Genomic DNA, 17,490 nt, shown 5'->3' on the forward strand with positions numbered 1-17,490 from the left:
GAATGCTTTAAAGCAGCAAAACCTCAGCATACTTCAGGTTTGCAGAGCAGAAGTTTCACTCCTGAAAATTAATGGCTGAAATAAGAGCTCTTTGATTTGGAACATCCATGTGCCAAGGGGCTTTGTTCAGCGAAACCCCATTGAAATTCATGGCACTGGAATGAAAATCCTACAGTCCTCCACAGTCTCAAAGTAGCTTCCCTGACCACAGTCAGATACGTTGAAGTACCTACACTTCCTCCAGAAGTGTGCCTATCATGCGATGGGTGTTTGTGTGTGTGTGTGTCTGTGTATATGTATGCATGGGTATGCATGGTTTGAGCTCTTAAACTTGTGCATTACTGGTAACTGCAGAACTAGATTTGTGTTTACTTTAAATCCATGAGGATTGGCATGCATGCATGCCGTGGTGGTCTGTTGGAGGGTGGCAGAGCAGGCTGGTTGAGTGCTGCCAGAGCTAACTGAGGGCAGATGTTCTGTTTTGGTAGCTTGTCAGTCAATCTCCCTCACTTCCCCCTTGATTTTAGCTGTGATTTGCCTTAATATTTTCCATGAGTGCAAAGATGTTAGTGTCTCTCTAGTGTTGTTTTGCTTTAAAATGAAATTTCTGCATGCACAGCAGGAGCTTGATCAAAGTCTACCACAGAGGCAACTGGAGGATCATAGAAGGGTACGTACAGCAGTCAAACACATTCAGAACTAATCCTCTACCTTTTCCTTTTAAGTAGTGAAGTTTAAGTCATGTAAGAAACTCCTGTGGTTAACTGCTTGCTGTTGGTCTCTTGGAAAATCTGAAATGATCAGCCATGCTTATAAAACAGGCTGCTGGAGCACCTTCTCTCGTGTTAAATGGAAGGGGCAAGTGCTTGGGTGCTCTGAATTAAGGCTGAGATCCTGGTCTAGTCTGTCCACACTGTCAAAGCACTCCCCTGTGTTGGTGATCACACAATTATCAGTGAGTTTAATTGCTGCTTGTGGAGTTTGCTGGCTTTGGCCTCATCTCTCCCTTCGCAAAGAGCCAAGCTGCGAAATCAGCATCCTTAAAACAGTGCTTGATTTTTTCTGTTCTTGCAGCTTGGAACACAACAGCAACAACTTATAACTGCTTTATTCTTAAATATTATTAAAGATGCTCTATTTTAAACACTGTAACAGGGTTTTTTTTTATCTCATTTGCACTGTGTATTGCATCTGCTTTACTGATACATGTACAGTAATGTTTGTGTGCTACTTACTGATAGTTTACCTTGATGGGGAATGCAGATGAAACTGAATGCTGTTAGGGTTGGGGTTTTTTTAGGTAGCATATTTGATTTTTCTTATTGCTGCCAAACATCTGATATTTGTTTGCATACTGTGTGCATCAAAGTGGTGTACAACAGTAACATGATGGTTAAAGAACTGTTCCGGAGCCAAGCATTGCAGCTGAATTAATTACAACATTTCTTAAATACCACTTATATTTTCTCCCCTCTACTTTGATCACGTACTCATATCCTTGTTAGCTGACACAGCGGGTTTGAGTAATCTTGTAGGAAACAGCTTTTCTTCCCAGCTAGAATGCAAAGTGCTAGTGAACATGGATTGCCAAGCCTCCAAAACCATGGGTCAGCACACTTTCTGACTTCAAACAGTAAATGTTTGATACATGTTCCCACTTGTGTTTTCTGGTTCCTGGATTTGGATGCACTATTCCTGTAGACAGCAAAGGTCCTGCAGGTCTGTCCACAGAGCAGCAGCTCCCAGTGAGGTCTCTCCACTCACCCTAACAATATTTGGACTGTGGAACAGAAGTTGCCTTCTGCTCCATAGTGGACCAGAAGGAAAGTCTTGAGAAAATTCCAGAACCTTTAGTAACACTCCTGATTTCAGGAAGAGGAGGAGTTGACTGAACAGCAGTTTGTGGGGTTGGATGTGTATTATCTTTGTAGTGAGTGGTAAAAACCAGTTTTTAAATGCCTGTTGATATGACCACTGCCAGTTAGCTTAACAGAAGAGGAAGATCATCTGAGAACTCCATTGTAACTTGGTTTGTGGCATAAGACTTATGGGTATCAAGTTGCCTTTCTAATCACTGTACCTGTCAAAGGAATATGTAGTTAAGGGGTTTTTGTCTGCCTTGGCCTTGTTCTGTCACGTAGCCTTCCTTACCTGCCAGACTGAGAGCAGAGAGATGGCTAAAGCTCTGCATCATGTGCTAAACACTCTCATGTTGCTGTCAGTCAAGGTGGCTCCTTTAGCATAAGAATTTGCTTGAGCTTTTGAATCAAGTCTCTTGCCTCTCCTACATGTTCACTATTTGTCCCAAGTGGTGATAGGAAGCGTATGTCCTTTGGAAAAGTGCTCATCTTTTACTGTTGCTTCCAAAGTAGCTTGCCTTTTTTTCTTTTTTTGGGGAAGACTTTTGGAAGCAGCTGGTTGGAAAGCTCTCTTCATGTCTATTTTATATCTTGTCTCCCTGCTGGTTTCCCCATCCCCATCTGATCCATAAAATGCTGCTTCTGTGCTGCAGCTTTCACACTAATAATCTATAGGACAACTTTTAATGTGCTAAATGTTAATGGCAAGAAGCAGATGGTGGGAGCCATGACATTAGCACCAGCCTTGTGAGGAGGGCAGTGATTCCTGACCAGCTCAGGCAGCTGTTGGGCTTCTCCATGTGGAAGTGATGTCTGAAATTTGGTGAAGAACTGTTAATTTCCAGACCAATTTGTCTTTCTAGTGCTTTGGGGTATAAGGATTTCTTTAAGCCACCTTTTGTGAGTGCCAGATTCATATCAAAACCAGCGTGGCTGTGGCAGCACTGGAGTTTGGTATAAACCAATGAATGTATATTTACATTGTTTCATTTACTCATTTGTGTTTTAAAGGTCTCTTGTGAAAGTTTACAAAGGCTTCACTTGTGTCACAGCTAATATATGAAACCTCAGTGTTAATGACATTTTGAATATGTAGTCAGACAATTGATTATATCTGAAATACAGCTGAAAATCAGTGTCGAGCACTCATTTTATGAATGGAGATCAAGATATATATTGGCTCATCCTGACATTTTTAGTCTGAAATTACTCTTGGCTAGGTTGATTTTGAGGTTTATTATGTCATTTTTAATCCCTGAGAAACTCCTTTCTTCCCATTCTCTCACACACAGTCTCAGGGTGGTACTGCTGAAAGCACAGCATGCTGCCATTAGCAGAGCAGCAGCTCCCAGTTGAAATAATCACTAGTTTTCCTTTTTGCCCAAAGACTTTGTAAATGTGCTAATCCAATGGCAGTGTTTGTGTGCATCCTGTTGCTGGTAGTACCGCCGGCTTGTGTACAGCTCGGAATTACTGGGAATTCCCGTAAACCTTACATGAGAGCAGAGCAGGGTCCACAAGTTAACATTCAACCTGGGAGCTGTTTTGATCTTTAGCCTCTGTGCACGGCAGCGGCACATGCTCTGCAGGGACGTGCTGGGTGCTCCCAGGGGTGCGGGGACGGGATGTTGGGGTTATCCGAGGACCGGTGCCCTGCAGTGTCCGCAGGCTCATGTGCTCAGATGCTGACTGCTGGCGTGACCAGGCAGCTGCCAGCAGGGACACAGGGAACAAAGAGCTGGGATGCAGCGGGGATCACTCGGGTTTCCGCTCGGCAGCTGACAGCATTAGATTGCATCAGTTGCTGATGGAGGGGAGAAGAGTGTGTCCCTGTAACATTGGTGAAATGGCAAAATAGGATAGGTTTGCAAATAGGGGGTTGCTCTCTCACAAGGCCATGTCTAATGGTCTCTCTCTGTAATCCTTCATTTCATGTTGGTGCTGCACCTTTTTTACATTTAAGGCTGAGACAGTAGATCTTAATTCAGAAAACTCTTTGGGAATAAAATCTGTTTAGAAAGCTGTGCACAAAACCAGAACTGTAGCTGTTTCTGGTGCTGGGAACCCATAATCTTATTTGAGCCCCATGAGACCCCACCCAGGGTCCCAGCCTGCCTGAACACATCAGGAGATGCTTAGTGGATTCTGCCTAATCTCTCCAGGGTTTTGGTTCCCCCTCCTTCACTACAAGTAGGCTAATTACCAGCAGTCCCCTTGCTACTGAATGTGAGTAGTGTGTTTATTCATTAAGCTCGCATCCTGATTTCATTATCCTCTTTGAATCAAGGGTGAGGCACTCAGGCAAGTTTTGGTCAACCGTTACTATGGCAATGTGAGACCAGCGGGACGGCGCGAGAGCCTCACCACCTTCGGCAATGGCCCCTTGTCTGCCGGAGGCGCCAGCAAAGCCGGGGCAGGAGGTAGGACGTGCTCCTGCTCAGCAGGCGTTCGTGTCATCTGCTGTGCCAGATGCTGTGTGTCTGTGTCTGCCTCACAAATCGGTATCACACGGGTGAAATAGGGGGTTCTCCCTGTTCTGTTCTATGGAATCCCAAAAAACAAGGGGCTGTCCACATGAATGGGAAGAAGTCCTGCTTGCATGTCGCTCCTGGCTTTAGAAACTCCATCTCTACGTGAGGGATTCCACTTTAGGCTGAATGGAGCATTGCGCTTCTGTCTAGTCATGTCAGGCTGTCTTTTCCTCATGCAGGGGAGAGCAATGTTCTTTCTCCTGACTGCATTTGAGAAAGTGCTTTAGAATTGAGCAGGCAGAGCTTTTTATGCTTTCCAGAGACTGTCTTAGGTTGCCTTGAATGTTGTGACTTTGCTTTGAGTGAATGCACTTAGAAACCCTGGTCAATTTAACATTTGCAATAACATTTGGGAACTGTGCTCATACGGATGTCAGGTTCTCAAGCACACCTGAAACAAAACATCTGAAATGTTTTTTCATTGATTACAGAGGGATTGTAGCAATGGATGAGCAAAAATTTGGGTTGAAGTCACTTAAAAAGTGCAGTTTGTTTAATCTGAGGCCATTGCTAAAAAAGTAATGTCAAGCACGTTTTGCCTCTTCAGAATACAGTGGGTAATCCTGGTGAAAGCAGGCCTGATTAGAAAGAAAGGAAAACAAATAAACAAACCCCCACCTATTTCTCCCTATTTTTCTGAAGTTGGTACATATTCTGTTTGTCCCTGTGTTGTGCTGCCTATGCCATAGTCTTCCACTTCATAGAGCATTGGCTTTGCTATCTTCTGGAATTTGTCTTGCCTTTTCTCCATCCCCTCACTGGTCCTGCTGAACCTCTATCTCTCTTTGTATCCATGGATCCATGCTGTTTCAAGAACCCTCTTCCAATACACCAGCCCTCTCTCCATCTTGTGCTGCTAAGGAGAGGAGCAGTAAGAGTAGACATATCCCATTGCCAGCCCAGCTTGTCCTCCTTTAGAACACTACCCCCCCCAGACTCGCATGCATTAAAGCAGTGTTAAGTGCCCACCTTGCAACATGCCTGAGATGTGCTTTAAGTTAGAAAGTCTTCCTTGCATAAACGCAAGGAGCTGAGTTCATCACTGTTAATAAATGCACGTGCATCCTTCAGGATAGGTTAATAATTTAAACCAGAAGAGATGCCACCATCATAGGGTGGCTAGGTTTGAATCTCAGCCTGTTCCTCATGATTGCCCTTATAGGAGGAAGCTCCGGATCAAGTTCAGTGAGCCGAGGTGAAATGAGTCTGGCAGATGTCCAGTGTCATCTGGATAAAGAAGGTGCATCCAACCTGGTCATAGATCTCATCATGAATGCCACCAGTGACAGAGTCTTCCATGAAAGCATCCTGCTAGCCATTGCCCTTCTGGAAGGTGGGAACACTACAATACAGGTAGGGAAATCGAAAACTTCAAGTTTATAACTAAAACATGTTGGGAAGGGAAATGACTTTTATGAAATCCAGGAAACTTGAGGAGGTTGAGGAGATGGGAGGGGAAATGACTCTAAATGATCCTTGACCTGTAATTAAGGAAAATATTAGCGTCTACCATGCAAAAGTTAACTTATTAAATGTTTGCATGGGCATCAGGTAATTGAGGTATTTCCCAGGGCAGTGTAGAGGAATCTGCAAGACAGCAGCTTTATTGGATTAGTTTGTGACGACTTTCATGAGTAAGTTTAAGCAATTGCAACATGCTCAGAGACTTTTATAACTAGCAGTTAGTTTTCAGGCTGGAATTCAACACAAGGGTGTATGGTGAGCTCCAGACCACCACTATTTCTTGCTGTCCTTCATTGCTGTGTTTTAAATAAGGATTTGATTTCCCTAAATGAAAATTGTGTTTGGTATGTAATGAGTATACAGCAACTGGCTCGTACAGTGTTCTTCCAAACAAAGTAAAACCTTACTAAGAAAAACATGCTTAGAAAGTTTATTGAACATGTAATGCCTTATTCTTTTGACTTTGCATGTGTTATATTTGCAATCTGTTTCCATCTTAGCCAGTGGGCTTTATGCAGAGCTGTTCCAGAGCATTATCCCTTCCTACCCCGGTGCCATGCGTTTCACGTCTGAACCAAACCATCAGTGATTTATTTCAGAAGGTCAATTTTGCAGATTGTTCCTTTCACTTGGAGAAGTGATACATCCAAATGTTTGATACACATACAGATTTAGGCTTATAATTTGATGTCATTTGTGCTGCATCCTAATTAGGAACATTTATTTAGGCACTTTTGTATGAAACACTAACATTTTCAGAAGAGGTTGGGCAAATAGAACTAAAAATACTTACACATGTAGCTCACTCTCCCCAGTACGATACAACCACTCCACAGTCCTTTATTTCTGCCCTGAAAACCAAGCTATGGAAAGACACGGTCCTCCGTCTCTGGTATTGTAGCAGCAGTAAAGAGCCACTGTGCTTATGACGTTATTCTTAACTAGACCTCCATGGCAACTTCAGGGAGAAATACTTGACCAGACAGAGGGTAGTGCTCCACACTGTGCTTGATCTCATCTCATTGTGGGCCATTGCCAAATGGACTGTCCTGTTCTGGTTGTCTCTGCTTGTCCCCTGTTTGCAGAGCTTATGCAGCTGTGGGATGAGTTGAATTAAGGGGCTGATCTGGCAGAAAACCAGCATGCCAGTGGAAACAGATGCAATGCCATAGAATTGGTCTGGCTTGGCTCAAAACTGACCAGAGATGTGCAGGGGAGCAGCTGTATCCTCTGGGAAGCAGTACATGGTGAGATGTGATTGAGTGAATGTGGGGCTGGATTCTGACTAGTTAGAAGCGATCATTACAGTTAAAATGTGGGCTAGATCTCTACAGCAGCACCTCTTGTGTTCATGCAGACTTCTTGAGAGGAGAGGGAATGTTTTTGGGCTCCCTCACACTGTCTCTGCACCCTTTTTCCCCCTTGTGTTTATGCTCTGGAGTGAAGCTTCTTTGCAAAAGCCAGAAGTGGGAACTGAACATTTAAAATCCTGTGTCACCCTAAACTGCAGTGACAGGATTAACATTACTTAGGGAGAGTTACTCCTTTGAACTTCCTGCTCTTCTCCAATGTAAAAGAAGCTGGGCTTTCAACTTCCTGGCTCTCAGGGAACCTCAGGTAACCTCATGCTGTCATGCTGGAAGGAAAAAGGAATCCTGCGCCAGTCTCATGTGGAGAGATCCTTTGCTTGTGCTGGGCCCTAGAACTGATGGACTGAGTAAAGTAACTTCCCACTGTGTGTGAATCCGTGTTGAAACCAGATTCCTGAGCTCATCTGGTGAAAACAAACAGGAAAATCTGCGATCCATCTCCTAAGACCACTTTCTAACCAAAAAGGGAGATTCATAATTTGCATCTGCTGTCTAACTGGGATCTGTGAGTCTGTACAGTAACTGTGTGGTTAGGAATGAGCTGTTGGCATAGGATGCTTATAGCAAATGGTGTAACACTGTCACATCTGTGCCTTACAGTCCTGCCAGTTTCTGTTGCACTCTTGCCTTTATAGACATTACTTCTGCAAGCCAGAGTAACTATTTTCTGTCCTTTGCCACTTGGGAATAAGTGCTTGGCAGTTGTCTTTACCTTTAAAAGATGTTCTGGGCAGGCAGCAGCTGGTGCACATGCGTGTACATGCTCTAACGCTGCAGCAAAGGGCTGGGAGGGGGCTCCGGTGTAGACTGCTTGTAAGTACAAAGTGGTTTAGGAACCAAATGACTTGTGATTCCTACAGCTAATGCTATAAGCTCTGAGGTCTTAGACACACCCAGGAGCTCTTACGCATGCAAAGAACAGATGAGATTTTATTGGGAACATCCTATGGAGCAGCTGTAATGTGGATATTCTGTGCTATAGCAATCCAGTGGTCTGATAGAAAAAAGAAGGTTTATCAGTGCACAAAGATGTTCCCTGACTTGCCTCTATATGGGTTAATCTGGTGCTGGGAGGTGGGTTTGCTGATGCCTTGCATTATTTGCACTGGTTTTAGCACAGGCAGGGCCACTGGGGACTAGTACAGTGACAGTGAAGAGCAGCACATACTCAGCACTCTCATCTTTCAGTAATATCTTAGTCATGAAAGCCAAGTAAGCAAAACTTTAATGGAAAAAAATACCAACCACAAAGCTTAACTTCTGGGAGAACATCTGGCTTCGTGCTGGTGAATCAAAGCGAAGGCGGAGGCTTGCTCTTCAGTTAAATCACGAGTTCAGGTCTGTATCACCCAGAGTAGCTGCTGAATGATGTCCAAGTTAAACTGGTGCCCTGAGACAGTAAACTCCCATGACAAAGCCTTTTTTCTCCTCACATAGGAAGAATAGCTTATTTGCTCACCCAGAAAATGCAGAAGGTTCAGTACAACCCAGCTGTCAGGGGCACTGCTGGTACAAGAGAGCTGTGTGGGGTGCTCACTAGTATGCACAGCTTCACATCCCGTGGGTTTTGTAAAGCTGTCTTTCACTACAGCCCAGTAAAGATTTGAGTGCAGCAATGTGATGGTCTCCTACTTTGTAAGAGTTCATTTTTAGAAAATACGCTGCAAAATTTGTCTGCTTATGGGAATTAGATGCACTTGCAAAAATGAACCCAGTACTGCCTGCAGTCTTTTATCCTGATCTTTCTCTAATCTGTGTTCCCTTGGTAAATCCTGCAGATCAGGTAGGTAGTGCGTCACAGCCTCTGCAACCTGCAGGGTGGATTTTCTCAAGTTCTACAGCACTTTCCAGTAACTGCCAGTGGAAGAATCATCTTGAGTCTCTGGACTAATAACTGTTCATTTTGCATCAGATGCATTTATCATTGCGAAAGTCAGCCTGGCCAGCTGAGCCAGCTTTGTCTCTGAGGTCTAACACAGTTTATCTTCCTTTAACAATTTTTTTGTTATTATTAGCAGCTCTTAATTTACAGTATTCTGAACAAGCTCATTCTGTGCTCTGTGTCTGAATAATTTTGACTGAACTTAAATTGCTTCTATCTACAGGCCTTTGACAATAGGAAACTGGTGGGATAGGGACAGGTTATGTAAAAAGGCTTTTTGGCAGCAAAGCCAGAAGTGTGTCACCCCTGCGTGGCATTTTCTTAACTCCAGGTTTTCACACGGGAAATGAATTCAGCCTGAAGTTGAGCAAAAGGTTTGTACTGACACCCGGGAGCTTGCACATGATGATTGTAATATGGTTAATAATGGGAGTTCCCGGGTAACTCCCATGAGCTTCAGTGGGAGAACAGATCCCGGTGATGTTGGGAAGGGATAACTGGAATAGGTGTTATTGTTTCATTAGGTACATGCGGGGCCAATATTAAGGCTAGGCAAAGTAGGTGGTTGCCAACTCTAGCAGAAAAGCAAATCGAGAGATGTTCTTTATTATAATTGGCAGGAGTGATTTTTATTGCATTGTTAAGAAAATTAATGTGGGGGAGAAGCAGGGCAAGAAAAAATACTCCCAGTTTACCTTAGGAAAGAGGCTAAGCTGGTAGTGCATGGCACGTTGAATCCCACGCTGCTTTGTGTTTTGCTACAGGGGTGAATGTGGATGTGATAAATTAACTGTTCTGGGAGTAGGACAGTGGTCTTTGCCCAGTTAAAGCTCCCTGGATGGAAACTTTTCTGCATTATTTTTAGCTTTTGGAATTCACTTAGAAATGCTGTCAGGTTCTCTGGTAATAGAGATGGTGGTGAAAGCGTCCAGTGAGCTCTTTGCTCCTGCTCAGCAGGAGCCCTGGTCTTTGGGAAGCCTGCCCTCATTTGTAAGGAGACAGAAGCAGAGGTGGAACTGCAGGGTCAAAACCGGACAACGAATTAACTTGGCAAATGCTGCAGCTCACTGAACTGAAAATTACATAAACCCCTTTATTAATTTATATAACCCTCAGCATGCATCTAAGGGAGAGCTGGAGTCAGTGGATCTGCATGGAGCAGCCCTGGGGGTTTCCCTGCCAGCCCCATGCTCGCCTCCAAAACAGAGAGGGGTGAGCATCCCTGCATCTGGGGTGCTGCCGGCCACACAAGGTACTCATCCCCCCAGGGTGCTGGCTTGGGTGCTCCTCTCCAGAGCTTTCAGGGCAGATGCTGTTGCTCATAGGCATGCTGCATGTGAGGCTACAGCTCCTCAGAAGAGACGGAAGCTTGGTCCGTTCTCTGCACACACTGCAACATGGCAAGCTTTCCTCTGTTACATCAACCCTGGCAGATGAATGACAGAGGAGGAAATTGCTGAGGACTTGTCCTGTAATGCTTATGTCTCATCTGCCAAATCAAAATTACATGCACTGTTACTCTGCTTCACCTCTGTGGAGTTTTGGGTTTCCTTGGTCGGTGGAAGTTGATGGCAAGTACAGTCCCTTACATAACTGGCTCTCTATGGAGACTTCGGTCTGCTCGCTTAATTAGGGATCTTCTCAAAAGTTAGATTGCGTGACAAATTACCCACACGCACATGTTGGTATTTTCAGCAAGGGAAGGTAAAATGAGGTTGATGACATTAGTTTAGCTTCAGGCACTTTTTAAGTGCTACCCCAAAGTGACATGATGCAGAGCTACCACTTCCAAGTGCGGTAGCTCTGCATCACACTTCCTTGCTTCTTTCCCCCTTCGTCCACAGTTTTTCCCAAGGCGGGCTGCAAACACAGAGGATGAGGTGATGGCAGTCAGCACCCAAGGAAAAGGTGATTATTTTTCAAGAAATAAGTGGGCTCCTAGCTTTAAAGTGTCTAAGCAGAGTTGCTGCTCCTGCCCAGAGGATGATGGTGGGATGTGCTCAACACCCTTCCTTCCCCCAGCTACTGAGTATGCGATAAGGACCAGGGGCCACCTTAAGATAGCACTAAGGAGCCTGTGGTGGTGGACCAGATTGTTGTGCCTCTATCACAGCATGGCAAGAGCAAGTCAGTGTTGTGATGAGCCCAAGGTTTGGAGCTCATCGTGTGCATGTGAGGCTCCTTTGAGATGTGACTGTACAAAAAGCTGCATGGCTTCAAGTTTTAACTTGCGAGCTCTTTAGCCTACAAAGAGGAGCCATGCATGTTGCATGCTCTCCTTTGAGTGCTTGTCAGGGTTAGGGGCTGTGACCATGTGGTACTGTGCTGCCTGGTGCAGAAGTGCCATGGTGGGCTCTGAACAAGGGAGACAGCAGAAATCACAGCAGCCAGTTATTCATTAGTCTGGTTTAATAGGAAATAAGGGTTCAGGTAAAATGCTGGACTAACACAACTATCCTGTTTCTCAAGTTCTTGCATCGTACAAGAACTTGAACTTAGTTGACGCTTCTCCTCGTGCATTGCTACCAGTAAAATTCCAGCATGTTGAATTACACTCTCCTTTGCTGATCTCTGTACTTCACTGTCCAGTGATGATTGATAGCTACTAAATAATCGTGAAATTGATGCACAGAAGGACTTCAATCCAGAGCTGTCCAATTCTTGCATGTCTTTCTGGCACGCAGGAAGGGTACAGATCCAGATGAACTCGAGTGCTACCTGGCCAGTGGGAAGACAGGGCTCGCTTCTGCCACTGTGTGCCGCAGCCCTCGGGTTTGAGGGAGCAGTAACCTTCAGAGAGATCTGTGTCCTTCAGCTTTCTGTAGTGTTGGCTGTGGGATACTGTGACAAAAATGGAAGGATAAGTGATGCTAGAAAGATCAACAAGCTGAAACCAGCAGTCAACCACTTTATTTTTTTTCCCCTTTCCCTGTTGGCCTAAATTAATCCTGTCCTATTGGGTTGCCAAAACTCTTACTTTGTTTTTCTCCATGACTGCAATTGCCCTTCAGAACTGGAAGAAAATTTTTCAGAATGGTACAAAAGTACTGGTGATAAATGTAATTCAGTGACACAGCACTTCAGTGTGTTAGCGTTTGTGGACTGGGCTTTTTAAGCCAGGTTTACTACTTACAGACATTGCAATGGTCACAGATATCTTGGAGCATACAAAATCATACGTGATGGTAAATGCTTCAGAGGCAGGGATATCTTTGGACCACTGAACTTCTGGAAATAGCACTCGAGAACTTTTGGTTGTTGATAAAAAAGTATCTTAATTTCTACTGTTTGTTTATAACAGGCAGAATTCTTTGCTGTAGGTTGTTCTCTCCTTTACATTGTTTTAATAATACATGTTTAGCAAACTAATGCAAAACCAGCAAGCTGTCAGCATGTATTAAATAATCACCTGTGCCTTTCACCATTTTAGTGAGGTTTTTCTCAAGTTAAACCTTTTCTTCTTGTATTTTCTGAGTCTGCTACTTCCAAACATGACATTAAAATAAAAACGTATGTGTTGGTAAGGACCTACATCAACCATCATGTTCAGCTGTGGGCAGAGGTCTTGCCCTTCTGTGAAAGAGAGCCTTCTCCAAATGAAGCCCACTGCAAATCCAGCCTCTCCCTCATAGCATTTAATTTCAAAACAAGGCACATACCCTGCACTATTGATTAAGTCAGCAGTGAGGAGATCTATCTACTGATGCTCTGTTGATCTGCAGCATGTGAGGAGACTCAGGATGGTGAGCCCATAGGAGCATGCTCTCTTTCCTGTGTTTTATAATGTATTAAGCACAGTGAGGTCTCAGTCTCTCTTAGCCCTTAGATACCACCATGTTACAAACAGACAAACCCTGCTAATAATGCATGGAGAGACAGAGGCAGAAGCTGTGAGGAGATATTCCTGCAGAGAGGATTTCATTGTTTTTAAGGGCAGTGAGATGCATAGGTGAGATTGTGAACAGGGTGAATGAGGTGAGATGGTAATGATAAGATAGATGGTAATGATAAGATAGTCTGGAGCACTTGAGCTACAGCTGGTGCAACTTACTGAAGCGTATTGGGCCATCAATATTCCTGTATCATAGCATTTTTCATTCTTTTTGCTTAAAGGGAGGTTTTAGGCTAAGATTTTGAGGTACCTGTCTGTGCAATTGAGCAGTATATTAAGAGGAAAAAGGAGGAGAGGTGCTACATCGAGGTTCACCTGTCTTACTTTTCTTCTAGTCTCTGTAGCCTTGTATCATTCCTGGTTGTTGGCACCATAGACCTCTCATATGCCAGTCCTCTTGGTGTGATCCTGGTGGTGAAAGGTGTGGGGATGTAAATCGTTAATGCTCCCTATTCCTCTCAGTGGGATGAGGGTCCAAGGTAAACTTTGGGGATGCTCCCTAGCAGGACTGGCTTCTCCAGGAGCAGGCAGAGGCTGCTCAGAAAAACAAGGTCAGGCTGCCTTTTTTTTTCCTATTTTTTTATTTTTTTTTGGTGAGCACAGGAATCAACAAAGCCGTGTTATATAACTTCTATTTATATCCCACTTGCTCACTAGCTGCAGGCATACAAGAGTGGCTGAGAAGGGAATTTAATGAGCTCTCAGGGCTTGCTCACCTTCCAGAGCGGGTAGGAGCCAGCTTGTTTTTGAAGTGCGTCAGCAAATGAAACTGGTGGTGGGTGGGTGGTTTGGGTAGGTGGACTGACTTGTTGCTATGGTTTTCTTTAATTCCTCTGTCTCTCAAGAAGATCTTACACTTCTTTCCCCCCCTCCCTTCTTTCCTTTTGGGGAGTCTGCAGACTTCCTTGTTTCTCACACCTACACAGCGCTTGCTGGTTCGGTAAGGAAGTGGGATTCATGCTCCTGCCATGCAAGAGCCTTCCACAGATTAACTGAGTGACCCAGCGGGTGCGTGCTCCCACATGTATGCTGGAGGAACTCAAATAAGACTCTGTGCTGAAAGCAGGTCAGGCCCCCGAGTCTCCCACGCTGTGGAAACCATCTGCTCTGTCTGCGGGGGGATTTAAACCCTGAACCCCATAGTCATGTTTCTACCTGTCGTTCCCCCACCTTCTGGTGGTCACCCAGTGCTGCTTCCCTGTCCCATGGATTTTGTGCTGGCTCTGGAAGGCCACAAGGGGACCGATCTCCTTGTGGCTTATTCTTACTTTCCTTTTTGTGAAATGACTTCAAATTCCATCAAGGTTTTAGGTGCAGTAGGACAACATGTAGGCTATACAGGCTCTTCCCAAATCAAGTGGTGTAATTCTGCGGCTGCTTTTACTTAAAGCTGGTTGGGAAGGATCAGTGATTCCATGGGGTAGTCTGTGTTTGCTTGTACCCCTTCAGAAACATCCTCCGGAAGGTGGAGCAGAATCTCCAGCACAGAGCAGAGCCCTGGAGGATGGTGTGTGGATGCCCATGGCAGAGACAGTGTTTGTCTTATTTGTGAGAAACAGAGCTGGGAAGTCCCCCTTCTGCTTTCAGGACAAAGTTTATTTTACAGTTTGCAAAAGAAACAGGCAATTGAGGTGTTCTGGCAGATTTTCCTTATGGGTTTACTTCAAACTGTGAAGTATGTTCAGCACAAAATACTTCAGCTGCCGTTTCCTTAAGCTATGCAAGACTAATGATATCTATCACTCACGCCCCAGAGTGATGGATCTTTAGGGAGCCAGGACATACGAAAGATTTCAAGAAAAGAGAGGAATCAGCGATATTTAAAATAAATAAATGAGGGGGAGAGAACGCAAAGTTGGGTTTGAATTCTCTGCAGTTTAAGCCCTTGCAATATGTTTAGGCAGAATGGAAAGGGTTGGCATTTGTACTCAATTTGGTGCTTGTGTTAGCAGTGCTGTTCCCCTCAAAATGTGGCTGCTTTGAAGTAGTCCAGCTAGAAGCAACCATACGGGGGTGGCAGGCTCTTTCCGCAAGCATGAAGTAGCACAGAAGTTTTGCATTAGTTCATGCTGGCAGCCTGTCCGGATAACCCAAGCAAGTTAACATCCCCATCATAATTTCTGTCTAGTGTTGGAATAAAATGTCCTGAGCTGAAGCCAGGTAGCTGCTCTTTCTCTTGTATCTGGAGGGACTTTCCTCTCCAGAATATCCCTGGCAAAGTTAAGTTCACGGGGTATTTTCTGTTCACTGGCATTAGAGGAATGGGGAGGGAGATGACAGCAGTTTGCTTTAATTTGTGAGGTATTTGCTGGGGCTTTGCTTTCCCTCGTTTATTGGTAATCAGATGTTTGCTTTCCTGGGGAGTTCTGTGGGATCTGGTGGGATGGTCTGGCAGGGCTCAGTGGCTGTGGTCTGTTGAAACAGCTCCCTGAATTACAGAGGGTGTGGTCCAGCAAATGCTCTGTCCTCTGCGGCATGATGGCAATCTCTGTTTGGGTACTGCAGCCAAATGCTTGCCTAAAGTCTGGCCACCCTTCTTGCAGTAGGAAGCACACATCAGAGCAGATGCATCTTCAACCCAGGGCTTGCTAAGAGGTTTTTAGCTGTATTTCTCACAACATTATCACTCAGGGCATACGGTCCAGCCTGTAATTACAGAGTCTGGGGTGGAAAGTGAAGCTTTTCAATGCAAAACAAGTGAATGGTTGTTCCTTTTCTTGGCTGGCAAAACAGTTCTGACTTCAGGGCAGATGCAGCTAACAGGTAACAGTGTAGGAGAAGCTGTTCCCAATAAAGGTGACAGCACACAGAGGCAAAGCTGGATAAGCTTTTCAAAGGCGAGAGCTAGGAATAAGCTGCTTTCAGCTGGTTCCTCTCTTCCCCGACTCCTTACACCCCCATTTAACAATCCTACGCTGGGTGTAGACTCACTCATTGTTAAATTTACTGTAGGGTCATTAAATGTGTAGTGGATTATTCAGCCTGGGGAAAGAGAAGGCTCAGGGGACACCTTATAACCGTCTTCTGATACCTAAAGGGGGACAATGAAATATGGAGAGGGACTTTACAAGGGCATGCAGGGACAGGACAAGGGGGAATGGCTTTAAACTGACAGAGGAGATTAGGAAAAACTCTCCCCTGTGAGGGTGCTGAGGCACTGGCACAGGGTGCCCAGAGAAGCTGTGGCTGCCCCATCCCTGGCAGTGTTCAAGGCCAGGCTGGACAGGGCTTGGAGCAGCCTGTTTTGGTGGAAGGTGTCCCTGCCCATGGCAGGGGTTGGAACTGGATGAGCTTTAAAGGTCCCTTCAACCCAAACCACGCTGTGGTTCTATAATTAGTTAGCTGGGTCTGCACCCCGTACACCTTACATAAAGGTGTTGTTCTGCTGCATTTATGGCTTCACTCTCCCAAGGGCAGATGACAGCTCTGCTGGTTAGAAAGAAGGTTGCCACCGATTTGTTGGTGAGGAGCATTTGTCCATGCTGTGGGGTTATCCTGTCTCTGTAATCCCACTTCCCTGAACTGCTGGGTAGTTAGGCTGACCTGCTCTTCCACTCGTCATCAGAAACTATGTATGTTATGTACACTGTATATGTCAAAGGTCTTGGAAGGCAAGGAGAAGAGATGAAGTGGAAATGTGCCCATGCCTTGCTGATGTTTTATTATCTTTTTTTAATGTGATTCTGCAATCTGCATTTTTCATGATCTGCAATATTTAACAACGTGCCAAAAATAATAGCCACAGAAAATTATATGAATTTGAATTAACAGCAAGCAAAAAGAGTGTATTCAGATCAGCAAACAAGGTAGGTACACATTTAACGGTGCATGTAAATAATTGGAAAGGGAGAAGATGCCAAGTTCCTGGAGATAACTACAGAAGAGACATTTAAAAAATAAAATCAGTGACTGGAAGTTAGTGACATACTAAGGAGCTCAGTCACATGTTTCTAACAGTTATTAATCACTGGAACAGACTCCAGACAGACCAGGTTTATCATTTCTGATGCCTTCTGAAGAAAGATTAGGATGCTTTTCTGAAGAAGATCCATTACTTAAACACAGCTTTGGGCTTAGTTAATGAGTGAGAGCAAAGAGGTGATGGTGCTCGAGGGCAGGCCAGGCTGTAGCTGAACAATGTGCTACAGTTTGAACTTAGTCTTTCATTTATTTTCTAGTGAAATTAGTCACTTGGTTCACAGCTTCTCTTCTGCAATATGTTTTGCATGGACCAGGGAAATTAAGTCATAGATGGTGTGGTAATGGTACTTCCTTACCATCATCCTTTGGTTCAGAAGCAGTGTGGTGGAGGGGGAAAGGTGTAAGAGGTGTATTCTGCTGTGCGTGAGGTGTCTGGTTGGATTTCTTTAGGAGCAGAGTTGGGTGGTAGAGAGGAGAAGGAAGAGGAGGTTATTCCATATGTTTCCTGGTACCTGGTGTTATGAGTTGTTTTACTCTGTGGTACTTTAATGAACCACTTTTGGTGTCTAGA

The 17,490-nt window shown here is 44.6% G+C and overlaps 1 protein-coding gene across 5 annotated transcripts in view; it reads left to right on the top strand.

The window, feature by feature from the left end:
- The window catches only part of ITPR1 (inositol 1,4,5-trisphosphate receptor type 1), a 163,489-nt gene that overhangs the window by 94,552 nt on the left and 51,447 nt on the right, over window positions 1–17,490 (top strand). For 3 of the 5 annotated variants that reach the window (XM_005149436.2, XM_005149437.2, XM_005149438.2), the window contains 2 exons: window positions 4,147–4,279; window positions 5,553–5,743. In XM_005149436.2, coding sequence (XP_005149493.1) covers window positions 4,147–4,279; window positions 5,553–5,743 — 324 coding nt within the window. Of the gene's footprint in view, window positions 1–622; window positions 671–4,146; window positions 4,280–5,552; window positions 5,744–17,490 lie in introns of all 5 variants that reach the window. The other 2 variants (XM_034066017.1, XM_005149435.2) reach the window with 1 other exon arrangement.

This window comes from Melopsittacus undulatus, chromosome 9 (genome assembly GCF_012275295.1).
Source record: "Melopsittacus undulatus isolate bMelUnd1 chromosome 9, bMelUnd1.mat.Z, whole genome shotgun sequence".
NCBI classification, from domain to species: Eukaryota; Metazoa; Chordata; class Aves; order Psittaciformes; family Psittaculidae; genus Melopsittacus; species Melopsittacus undulatus.